General features: G+C 39.6%; 1 protein-coding gene across 1 annotated transcript in view; it reads left to right on the top strand.

Moving 5' to 3' along the window:
• The window catches only part of LOC135479714 (uncharacterized), a 32,417-nt gene extending 20,616 nt beyond the window's left edge, over positions 1-11,801 (top strand). The window contains exons 21-29 of the mRNA XM_064759617.1: positions 763-949; positions 1,792-1,910; positions 4,761-4,981; positions 6,907-7,281; positions 7,878-7,969; positions 9,281-9,415; positions 10,314-10,567; positions 10,931-11,092; positions 11,664-11,801. Of these exons, the coding sequence (XP_064615687.1) occupies positions 763-949; positions 1,792-1,910; positions 4,761-4,981; positions 6,907-7,281; positions 7,878-7,969; positions 9,281-9,415; positions 10,314-10,567; positions 10,931-11,092; positions 11,664-11,733 (1,615 nt within the window). The 3' untranslated portion in view covers positions 11,734-11,801. The remainder of the gene's footprint in view (positions 1-762; positions 950-1,791; positions 1,911-4,760; positions 4,982-6,906; positions 7,282-7,877; positions 7,970-9,280; positions 9,416-10,313; positions 10,568-10,930; positions 11,093-11,663) is intronic.
• The last annotated feature ends 886 nt before the right edge of the window (positions 11,802-12,687 follow it).

Raw genomic sequence — 12,687 nt, 5'->3', positions numbered from 1 at the left:
TCTCTTTCAAAATTACTCAGAATGCCAAACTTACAAAGAATCATCAGTTTTAAGATGAGAAGGGTAGTGTCTGGTGATGGCAGAAAAAGGCATTATTATAAACTGATTACAAACTTGATTATAAAATATGGATGCCAAGCGTCTTCTGGGGCTTGATGGAACTCTAACCCTGATATTCTCCACTGACATATTACTACAACCCTGTGTTGAGTAATGAACCATCTCTAGGAGAAATTTGAGATGATTGTTATTGCTTGGTTGATTTTTCAATAATGAGCTAAATGGTTCTGACAGATGGTAAACGTTGAACATGAAGGACATATTTTCAAAAATTATGAAGAGTTGGCGGAAAATATACATAAACTCAGCCTTATTAACTATCAGTATTGAGTATTTAATAGATTTATATGCCCTTTTTTGAAAATGTCATTTTTGCGGTTTGACAGATACACAGAAGTGTCTAACTAGGAACAAATACTGAACCTCATCCTTCACACATTAATATATAAATATTTCAATTCTTCAACTGAGGTAGATTCATCAACTGAGGTTCTAATGAAACTGCTGCCGGCAAGTGATTTAGTCCGATTTCAAGTGAAAACTACATGTATTCCCCAAAAATCAGAACTGAACTGAATCTTGCACATGCATATGTGTGTGCATTCAACAAAGCTGTCTTGTTTATCCACATGAACTTGATGCAGCATGTGAGTGAAATGCTGAGAGTACTGTCTGTATGTAAATAAATGCTTATAATTTCAGTGAGTCGGTGTCCTTTATACAGCAGTACCGTCACCAGACCGTGTTACAGAAGGCGCTCAACAGCCTGGAGTTGGCCAAGATGCAGCGTCACCTGCTGACAGAAATGAGACGACAGAGTGTGGAGGCTAACCTCACAAAATCTGCATGTGACCTTGAGATACGCAGAGTTATCACAGAGGTCGAACAGGTCAGCATTATCATATACTAAGTCTGTCTGTAACCTGGAGATACGCAGTTATCACAGAGGTCCAACAGGTCAGCGTTATCATATACTAAGTCTACCTTTAACCTGTAGATATGCAAAGCTATCACAGAGGTCGGGTAGGTCAGTATTATCATATACTAAGTCTGCCTGTGACCTGGAAATACACAGAGTTATCACAGAGGTTGAACAGGTCAGCATTATCATATACTAAGTCAGCATGTGACCTGGAGATACACAGAGTTATCACAGAGGTCGAACAGGTCAGCATTATCATATACTAAGTCAGCATGTGACCTGGAGATACACAGAGTTATCACAGAGGTCGAACAGGTCAGCATTATCATATGCTAAGTCAGCATGTGACCTGGAGATACGCAGTTATCACAGAGGTCGAACAGGTCAGCATTATCATATGCTAAGTCAGCATGTGACCTGGAGATACACAGAGTTATCACAGAGGTCGAACAGGTCAGCATTATCATATGCTAAGTCAGCATGTGACCTGGAGATACACAGAGTTATCACAGAGGTCGAACAGGTCAGCATTATCATATACTAAGTCAGCATGTGACCTGGAGATACACAGAGTTATCACAGAGGTCCAACAGGTCAGCATTATCATATTCTTAATCTGTATGTGACCTGGAGATACACACAGTTATCACAGAGGTCGAACAGGTCAGCATTATCATATACAAAATCTTATGTGATTTCCCACAAACATCAGACCGTTATTTCTTTATAATTACAGTGTTTTTGTGCATGTAAAATGTGTCAGCACCTACACCTTTACACTGTGGTTGTTGTTGTGCCCTGTGTTACAGAAGAAGCAAGCACTTTCTCTGGCAACTACTCCAGATTTGTGGAAGGAAATGAGTGAGAAGCTCATCAGCCATACTAAGAAAGTTTTAGAGGAATTTTCAGAGCAGCTAACAAGAGCAAGGTTTGTTTCAATTTGATTTATTGTTGTGTATATTAACATATGTAATGTATATGGGCGCCCAGTTGGGAAAATCCTTGGCTTCCAGTGATATGCTGATGCCCACCATTCTCATTATACCACAGGGTGGACTCTAACATTTTTGGTGGATAATTCAAGTTCAGTTTGAATACAAATAACATGGTTGAACCAGTGAAGTGTAAGAGGGAATCACTCATCCTGTTCGTCATGCAAGACTTGAGGTCTCACTATCCACCAGCATTGATTTTAGATTAAAGTATGAGGAGAAGATATGGTTTTATTTTTCAAGTCAGTCAGTAGATCTCCTGCAACAAACCAGAAAAAAACCTTGGCATTGTGAAGGTTCATTCACTATAGTGAGGATAAACATTCTACTGTTCTTTCTGTTCTGTCCAGTCCACCAGTTCCTCCACTGTAATGAGCATAGATGTTCTAGTCCAGCATTGATCTGTTCTGTCCAGTCCACCAGTTCCTCCACTGTAGTGAGCATAAATGTTCTCTTCCAGCATTGATCTGTTCTGTCCAGTCCACCAGTTCCTCCACTGTAGTGAGCATAAATGTTCTAGTCCAGCATTGATCTGTTCTGTCCAGTCCACCAGTTCCTCCACTGTAGTGAGCATAAATGTTCTCTTCCAGCATTGATCTGTTCTGTCCAGTCCACCAGTTCCTCCACTGTAGTGAGCATAAATGTTCTAGTCCAGCATTGATCTGTTCTGTCCAGTCCACCAGTTCCTCCACTGTAGTGAGCATAGATGTTCTCTTCCATCATTGATCTGTTCTGTCCAGTCCACCAGTTCCACCACTGTAGTGAGCATAAATGTTCCATTCCAGCATTGACCTGTTCTATCCAGTCCACCAGTTCCTCTACTGTAGTGAGCATAAATGTTCTATTCCAGCATTGATCAGTTCTATCCAGTCCACCTGTTCCACCACTGTAGTGAGCATAAATGTTCTATTCCAGCATTGATCAGTTCTATCCAGTCCACCAGTTCCTCCACTGTAGTGAGCATAAATGTTCTATTCCAGCATTGATCTGTTCTATCCAGTCCACCTGTTCCTCCACTGTAGTGAGCATAAATGTTCTATTCAAGCAGTAATCTGTTTTATGCAGTCTACGATCCCCTCCAGTTTAAAGAAGATAAAAATTCTGTTGTTCTATTCCAGCTATGATCTGTTCTATCCAGTCCGCTATCTGCTCGACCATAAAGAAGATAAAAATTCTGTTGTTCTATTCCAGCTATGATCTGTTCTATCCAGTCTGCTATCTGCTCGACCATAAAGAGGATAAATATTCTGTTGTTCTATTCCAGCTATGATCTGTTCTATCCAGTCCGCTATCTGCTCGACCATAAAGAAGATAAAAAATTCTGTTGTTCTATTCCAGCTATGATCTGTTCTATCCAGTCTGCTATCTGCTCGACCATAAAGAGGATAAATATTCTGTTGTTCTATTCCAGCTATGATCTGTTCTATCCAGTCCGCTATCTGCTCGACCATAAAGAAGATAAAAAATTCTGTTGTTCTATTCCAGCTGTGATCTGTTCTATCCAGTCCGCTATCTGCTCGACCATAAAGAGGATAAATATTCTGTTGTTCTATTCCAGCTATGATCTGTTCTATCCAGTCCGCTATCTGCTCGACCATAAAGAAGATAAAAATTCTGTTGTTCTATTCCAGCTATGATCTGTTCTATCCAGTCCGCTATCTGCTCCACTGTAAAGAGGATAAATATTCTGTTGTTCTATTCCAGCTGTGATCTGTTCTATCCAGTCCGCTATCTGCTCCACTATAAAGAGGATAAATATTCTGTTGTTCTATTCCAGGTATGATCTGTTCTATCCAGTCTGCTATCTGCTCCACTATAAAGAGGATAAATATTCTGTTGTTCTGTTTAAGCAGTGATCTGTTCTATCCAGTCCGCTATCTGCTCCACTATAAAGAGGATAAATATTCTGTTGTTCTATTCCAGTAATGATCTGTTCTATCCAGTCCGCTATCCGCTCCAGTGTGAAGAAGATAAAATATTCTGTTGTTCTATTACAGCTGTGATCTGTTTTATCCAGTCCACTATCCACTCAACTATAAAGAAGATAAATATTCTGTTGTTCTATTCCAGCAATGATCTGTTTTATCCAGTCCACTATCCGCTCCACTGTAGAGGATAAATATTCAGTTGTTCTATTCCAGCTATAATCTGTTCTATCCAGTCCGCTTATCTGCTCTACCATAAAGAGGATAAATATTCTGTTGTTCTATTCCAGCTGTGATCTGTTCTATCCAGTCCGCTATCTGCTCCACCATAAAGAGGATAAATATTCTGTTGTTCTATTCCAGCTATGACCTGTTTTATCCAGTCTGCTATCCACTCCAGTGTGAAGAAGATAAAATATTCTGTTGTTCTATTACAGCTATGATCTGTTCTATCCAGTCCGCTATCTGCTCCACTATAAAGAGGATAAATATTCTGTTGTTCTATTCCAGCTGTGATCTGTTCTATCCAGTCCGCTATCCGCTCCACTGTAAAGAGGATAAATATTCTATTCAATCAATGAACTGTCCACATATTATCTAGTCTCCACGAAATGGCGAAAGCTGTCAATGTGTGGTTAAGATATTGTTATACATGTATTCCTGTACAATCAGCACAGTTGTTAAGATTATTTTCAGCATTTCCCTGCCATACCTACAGTTAAGAAATAGTCAGTTCTTTAAAAATTTAGGGTTTAAGAAAACTATTTTTCTTAAAGATTCAATCCATTCAATCCAACTTTTTTCCAAACTCAGTGGACATGGTGATAAGCCAATTAAAATCCTCTGCTTTTTGTTTCTCAGAGACAACTACAACTATTATGCCAACTACTTGATGGAGAAGTTGGTGTTTGACATCCAGCAGAGTTATGTGAGCTTGGCCTCCAGTCGATGGCTGGACGGAGCCAAGTTCATCCACGGCACCGTCAAGAACTTCCGAACGCTGTTAAAACGACAGGACAACCGACCATTCATGGAGTGGATGGGACTGGAATCTAGTTTTTCACAGTTTGCAGTTGGAATTGGTACATGATAACTTCTTTCAGAGGCATATAGGAGCTGGGGTTGTATAGGTGAACAGGCAAGTTTCGTATGGATAACAACTCCTGTGTTTATTAGATGGTAAGGTTTCGGTATAGCGCCTGATACCGTTCTCAAACCATGTTACATACAGCATAACTTATGCATATATATACCTATCTAGAGTGATAAATCTTATGAATAAGTATGACCTGAAAGGTGTGAAAAAAAAGTGAATTGAGATCAGGTGAACAGGGACAGGTGAGTTGAGATCAGTTAGCACATGAAAGATGTGAAAAAAAATATGGTGAGTTGGCCTCTGCGGATTACTGGGTGGAGGAGTTAAGGCGGTTAAGGTGTCGTTATCACCACCCCGAGTTAACGGAGATGAAGGTTACCACTTACAGAGTGCCTCCACCTCATCCAACTGGAGAAAGACCGCCTTAACCCCTCCACCCAGTAATCCGCTGAGGTCACCTCACTATATTTTTTTTCACATCTTTCATGTACTAGCTTATCTCAACTCACCTGATCTCAATTCATTTTTTTTCACACCTTTCAGGTCATACTTATTCTTAACATTTATCACATTGGACAGATATATATATATATGCATAAGTTATGCTGTATGTCACATGGTTTGAGAACTGTATTAGAAGCTATACCAAAACATTACCAGCTAATAAACACAGAGTTGTTATCCATATTTATTTATTTATTTGATTGGTGTTTTACGGTGTCCGCCATCATATAAGTGAAATATTCTTGAGTACGGCATAAAACACCAATCAAATAAATAAATAAATTTTACGGTGTACTCAAGAATATTTCACTTATACAATGGTGGCCATCATTATGGTGGGTGGAAACTGTGCTGAACCTGGGGGAAACCCACGACCATCCGCAGGTTGCTGGCAAGCCAGCATGAGCTGGACTTGAACTCAGAGCGACTGCATTTGTGAGACACTCCTGAGTCATTACGCTGCAATAGCGCGCTAACCAACTTAGCCACGGAGGCCACTGTTGTTATCCATAAGGAACTTGACTGTTCACCTGGTACATGATTACACTTTCTAATGACAAATCCCTCTCATATATCTTAATGTTTTTGATAGACACAAGCATGTCTGTTTAGCATATGCAGCATAATATTGAAAAAGAGAGCAATAGAAACGTTTCAATACTTGGGTCCAGCTTGATCTCTTAAGTTCACCCATTATGGACCATATAAAAATTGAGAATAGTTTTTCTATGATGGGAAATTTCAAAACAGATTTGCCTTACAGAAACAGAATATAGATTCAAAAATGGGTGTTACACTTGTGTTATGAATAAATAAAAGCTACTTATACAAATGGCTATAGTGCCATCATCCCAATGGGGAAGCTGTTCATGTGCTGGGGCTTGTCGGGCTCAAGCCAGATTAACCTTTTTCTCTTGTAGCACAAGTACTGCATCACCAGTTTGCCCACAAAACATCATTGCTAAGGCAGATTGATTTAATTTAATTGATTTGATTGGTGTTTTACGCCCTACTCAAGAATATTTCACTTATACGACGGCAGCCAGCATTATGGTGGGAGGAAACCGGGCAGAGCCCGGGAGAAACCCACAACCATCCGCAGGTTGTTGACAGGCCTTGCGATGTACAGCCGGAGAGGAAGCCAGCATGAGCTGGACTTGAACTCACAGCGACTGCATTGGTGAGAGACTCCTGGGTCATTACGCTGTGCTAGCGCGCTAACCAACTGAGCCATGGAGGCCCCCTGCTAAGGCAGAAACGATCAGTAGACTAAACAGCTTAGGCGGAAAATGTTCCCCAGTGGCAGGAGATATTTCATCATTAAATTGTGACTAAGTTAAATCAGCTGCAGAATACAAACACAACACATTAATGAGCTCTTAAGTTTTATTGTCTATGTTTTCTCAGATTTGTCTATGCCGAAACCACCGTTACCACTCCTGGGTGATTTTGTTCCTGGGGAAGAATCATATCGCCCTCCAAACGCAGAATCTGCCTCATCATCGTTTGTTGCTGTGCCACCCATTGTTCACGTCTACAACCTGTGGTTCAATGGTGACCAAGGCGATGACATCGCTCCAGTTTACCGCACTGTCTCGGAGGACAGCCCACCGCCCACTCAGACTACGGGCTTGACATTTAAAACAGAGCTGATTATCTTCATTGTTTTCATGGCAATTATAGACTTTCTGTGGTTAGTTCACCGATTAGTGAAGGCATATCGGGTCAGTCGACTCCTCCTTTGTGGATATCCACTGTACGTGGACTGCAGTGAAAACAAAGGCAAGTTTTGTTTATATACTGGTTTTAGGGCCACTCCTCTTGCAAATATTACAGACCATCAAGTCAGTGATAGTCTAATTACAAACCAAATGCACAGTGGTAGCTTAAGTTTTTTCCTGAGCGTTAGCATCTGATTACAGTAAAAAGAATGTCAAGGTTAGCTTAAAAGGTGTTATCTTGAAATGATATTTCTTTGGTAGCTTTGTACCTAACTATGACACTCATAGAAGTCATTATTTAGTGCACTGTCTTGGCTCCTGTGGGCTTTGGGGCCAAGGTACATGTTTACATAAACATTTAGGAAGATGTACTACCATACAACATTCCAAACGAAGAACAAAATAAGCGTGAACCATCCTTAAAAACGTATACATTGGGCATAACCCAATGGATCTTCTAAAGAGGGCTCTGCTCCAAAGTCTCCTTCGTGAGCTAGTATAAAGAAGAATGATTCCCCTCTGAATGCCCATTTTTCCCATACGGTTAGGTTACACCCAACACAGAATTTTTGAAGGATGGCCCTGTCTCTCAACTTTCTTCTTCTTGTGACTGTTTGTGTTGAATACTTCTGTATTGTCACATTTTTACCACTGTAGGCGAGACATCTTCGGAAAGAGCCCAGCACTGCCCCCTGGTGACATGCTGTGTTAGTAAGAAACAAAGCGCTGTGAAAAGACTCATCACCAAGGTATCAGTATACACTGTAGTACACATCTGAATCATGGCTTTAATTTGTGATATGCATGCTTCTAACAGAAGTTTATGTACCATGCTTACCATGCAAGTGAAAACAGAACAACAGTCACATGAGCAATGGTAAACTTAATCACATGAATTGTAGGCTTTAGACATGTCTTCGTGTAAGCAGCAAAGAGAAAAGTCAACCAATTTTGTGTCACATCGCTCATTAAATTTTGTAAAAGCTGGCTGCTTTGTTTCGGCACACTGTTTGGCTTGGGAAGACCTCTCTATTAATTTGACATTTAACTTCACACTTTGTGGCTTGGGAAGGCCTCCCTGGGTATTAGACATTTGAAAATGTACTTTCTGGCTTGGGAAGGCCTCTCTGGCAACTTGACAGCACACTTTATGGCTTGGGGAGGCCTATCTGAAAACTTGACAGCACACTTTATGGCTTGGCAAGGCCTCTCTGGCAACTTGACTGCACACTCTTTGGCTTGTGAAGGCCTCTCTGGCAACTTGACTGCACGCTTTTTAGCTTGTGAAGGCCTCGTTAGGAACTTGACATTTAACTTCACACTTTAGATTCATATATTTGTGGCTTGGGAAGGCCTCCCTGGGTATTTGACATTTGAAAACCCACTTTGTGCTGTGGAAAGGCCTCTCGGGCAGCTTGACATTTGACTGCACACTCCCTGGGTATTAGACATTTGAAAATTTACTTTCTGGCTTGGGAAGGCCTCTCTGGCAACTTGACAGCACACTTTATGGCTCGGCAAGGCCTCTCTGGCAACTTGACTGCACACTCTTTGGCTTATGAAGCCCTCTCTGGTAACGACAGTTGACAGCACACTTTATGGCTGGGAAAGACCATCTCTAGCCACTTGACATTTAAGTTCACACATTGTGGCTTGGGAAGGCCTCTCATGCAGCTTGACATTTGACTGCACGCTTTCTGGCTTGGGAAGGCCTATCTGGCAACTTGACAGTTGGTTGCGCACTTTTTGGCTTGTGAAGGCTTCTCTGGCATTGACATATGACTGCATAATTTGACGTCACTGACAACTTTACATATCACTGCACACTTTGGTCTCTCCAGTAAATTAACCGTTGACTGCACTTTTTGTGGCTTTGGAAGGACTCTCTGGCAACTTGACATTAGAGATTTTAAATCTGCAAGCAAGTTACATTCTTTCATATTTAGTCCATGTAAGTTATCTGTGCATTATTGCTGAGAAAACTTAGTTTTCATTATTCTTTATTCAGAACAGAAAAGTTTTGACTATTTATTAAATCATGTAATTTTTTTTTTAATCAGACACTATCAAGTCTTTTCATACCCAAACTGGTTGCCGTGGTGATGACCTGCTTGATTGTGTATGTTGCCATGGTTGTGAGCTCTAAGCTGGTCAGAAAGGAGACATTGGCAGTTGTGGGCTATTACAATGATGTGGTATGATTTTGATACAGCTCTGGTTTACATTGTGAATTCTATTGACTGTACTACTGTACATGTAGCAACAGATTTCTGTTCCTTGAACTGATGTGGACTTTTAAAAATGAATTACAAGCCTGTATGCATAAATGCTTGGATATTTAAGATCATGCTTTTTTTTTTTCGTCTTAAAAGAATAATGATTTTATGCCATCAGCAAACCTTTTGTGAATTAAAGACTCATTGAGCCAATTTTGATTACTTTTTAATATTTTGTGAGAAGGCATTGAGAAAGAGAAAGTTTACAGAAGATTTTAAATTACAAATTAAGACGCCTTAATGTTTGGGACTTGAAAAGTCGTGAATAAAAAGTTTTTGTGAAAGTAGGAACGTGGTAGTAAATATTGCCAACCCTAGTTTTTATACTTTAAAGGTGGAGAAAACATAAAAATGACATTTATTTTCTCCGATTTTTCCTAAATGAGAAAAAGACACTTGAAAATGATTTTTGTATGGTGGGTATTTTTTTAATAATGTCATAAATATTTTTGCGCTAGAATTTGGTCTTTTCAGCTAACAAATGTATTAAACCTCAATTTGGATCATATATTATATTTTTAATATGTTCATAAATATTATCATAATTTAGGTTAAATGCATATGTTTCGATATAAACAACAAATTTACTTTCAAATAAATTTATTAGACAAGCCTCACATCCTTATTTAGAACATTATTATGCAACAACGATAAATACCAAAAGTTGGTCCCAAATACCCACCATACAAAAATATTTTCCAATGTCCTTTTCTCTTTAAAAAAAAAAATCCCCAAAAAGTTTTGACGCTCTTTCATCTGATTTTGGCATTATTTTTGTGTTTTCTTCTCATTTCAACATTGCTGTCCATTTTAACAGGAAAATCTGTTGTCACTCAACAAACAAATGGTTAACAAACGTCTTCAAGCCAATGCAGAACGCATTAACTCTGTGGAATACCCAATTTATCAAGATTTACTCAATATGTATGTGAAGCGCCACCTGATGTTGCTAGAGATGACAAGACAGCAGCATGTGGCAGATAATATTACCACAGAGGACTCAAAGTTACCTCCCTTCACAGATGGATTCACTTGTCAGTTTCCAAAATTACAAGCTCAGCTATACAAAAGGTTTGTGCAAAAAATTAGCTGGAGTAATCTTTTGTAGCAGCAGATGGAAATTTTGACTTTGGATGCATGTTTCCTCTACCCAAAAACATTTGGTAATAGGTGAAGATATTACATGATGCATGTTTTACTGTGTGGGAACTTAATTCTTGAATATAATGTGGTAAAGTCTTGATTTAGGAATGCCTAGTTTTCTGCCACCACCTACATCACTTATTTCGTGTGTACAGGTAAAGGTATTCACGTTTAAAATAACTAACAAGATTCTGAACAATGCCAATTCTTCCGTCAAGCCTTCTCTACCTCATGCAACGACCAGTCTTGTGTTCAATATGTATTATGACAGTGTTTGTTCTTCCGCCACAGAAAGCCTCACACAGAGGACCTGCTCATAGACAAGCACGCTGACCCACTACTACAGGCTGTCAGGAGGCTCGTCACAGACACATGCTTCCTCATTCTCCTCTACCTGGCTGTTGTCGCACTCAAACAGCTGCTCAGCATGGTCATCTGGCTTTACGTGAAAAGGTACTCTGTAGTGGAGAATGTAGAATTGCTCTTACATGTATGATGTCCAAATGTAACACCAGGTTCATGGAGGGTGTCCTCAAATTCTGCAAATGACTTAATATTCCAGGACAAAGTTACTCATTTTGCCCAATTCTCAGAGTTCTATTATGTGGTAAAGATCTGAGATTTGCTTGGGAGATAGAATGATATACTGCTGGAAAAATTTCAATTTCAACATCAGAAGTGGTATTTAATGAAATTTACTCGTCTGTAAAGGTACTTTTTGGGGTTAAGTCCAGTTCATTCAATGCAGTATTTGCAGATTACAAGCAATCTGAGGTAGAAGTCATGTCTCAAGTATATGTCTGGCGGAAAGAAAACTGAAGAAAGTATATTTTCAGTATTTATTTCATTGTAAAAATAAATGAGACCTAGAATAAAGACCTGTAAGATTGGAATTTGCAGATTGTGGAATTTGAAAGTAGTGCCATGGATTGTAATGATTCAGGCCTTATTAAAGGAAAAATACAATGAATAATAGAAGCACTTAGTCATGTAATACATTGATCTGTTTTCTTTGTTTACTCAGGGCAGGACTCATTCACCTCTGGATAATTTACGAAACCAATGCTGATGAAATTCGGGTGCAAGAAAGATAAGGGATGAAGGGTGTTCTTTGCATAGCTGTAGAGGTTGGAGGTCAGCTGTGTCAAACCTGTAAGGAGAGGAGTTATGGACCAAGAGTCCATCACTGTGCATTTAACCAAACAGGTGTAACACGTGGCATTTGCTAATAATGGCGACTGCTTCTCTTCCACGGGATGTGTGTCCAAAACTAAAGAAATTGTTTCAAAGTGAAGGGTTTCTGTCCACAATTACATCACCAAAGCTACGGAGGAGTGAAAACTGTTGTCAGATATATCCTGACCCAGGCCGTCGCAGCCACTGATGTGTACAAGTGCATATTGTCCGAGGTTAAACCCAGTGACTACCCTCGTAGAAATGACAGTTCTGTTACAGTTTGTGTCCTGCTAATACATCAAGACCTGGCGCAAGACTTGATAAGGGAGGTAACTCTTCGTGACTTCAAACCTGACAACAGTTATTTGTTAAGCTATGTTCTGGCTAGGCTCAAATCAACCCCAAGTCTCAACTGAATTCATGCAAATTGGATCAAGTGCTAAAACGTATAGCCGTTTACGTGCACCATGACCTATTTCGTGCCCCATAACGAATATGGGCAGATGGCTCATTGGTCAATGGTAGGTTTAAACCATTTTTTTTGGTCCAGGAAAGAAAATCATGAAAGATGTCTACTCCTGACCAATCAGCATCGACAAAGTTGAACTACCAAAAAAAACTTCATTGGGCAATGATTAAGTGAGATGAATTGCTGAAATTGAAAAGGATGAACTACAATACAACCTGAATGAGAAGGGGGATTTTCGTAAAAAAAATATCAGGGTGTGCAGTTTGACAGTTTTGTTTTTGTTTTAGTGGGGTAGCGTACTTTCAGCTGATATCAAAAATGGCTCATCATATTTAATAGATAAAATCTTGTTGCACATTTCACGTTGGGAAATTATAAGCAAAATTAAATGTAGTAAATGTTA

The sequence above is a fragment of the Liolophura sinensis genome, chromosome 12 (genome assembly GCF_032854445.1).
Source record: "Liolophura sinensis isolate JHLJ2023 chromosome 12, CUHK_Ljap_v2, whole genome shotgun sequence".
NCBI lineage: Eukaryota > Metazoa > Mollusca > Polyplacophora > Chitonida > Chitonidae > Liolophura > Liolophura sinensis.
This window is presented reverse-complemented; position numbering and strand designations above follow the sequence as displayed.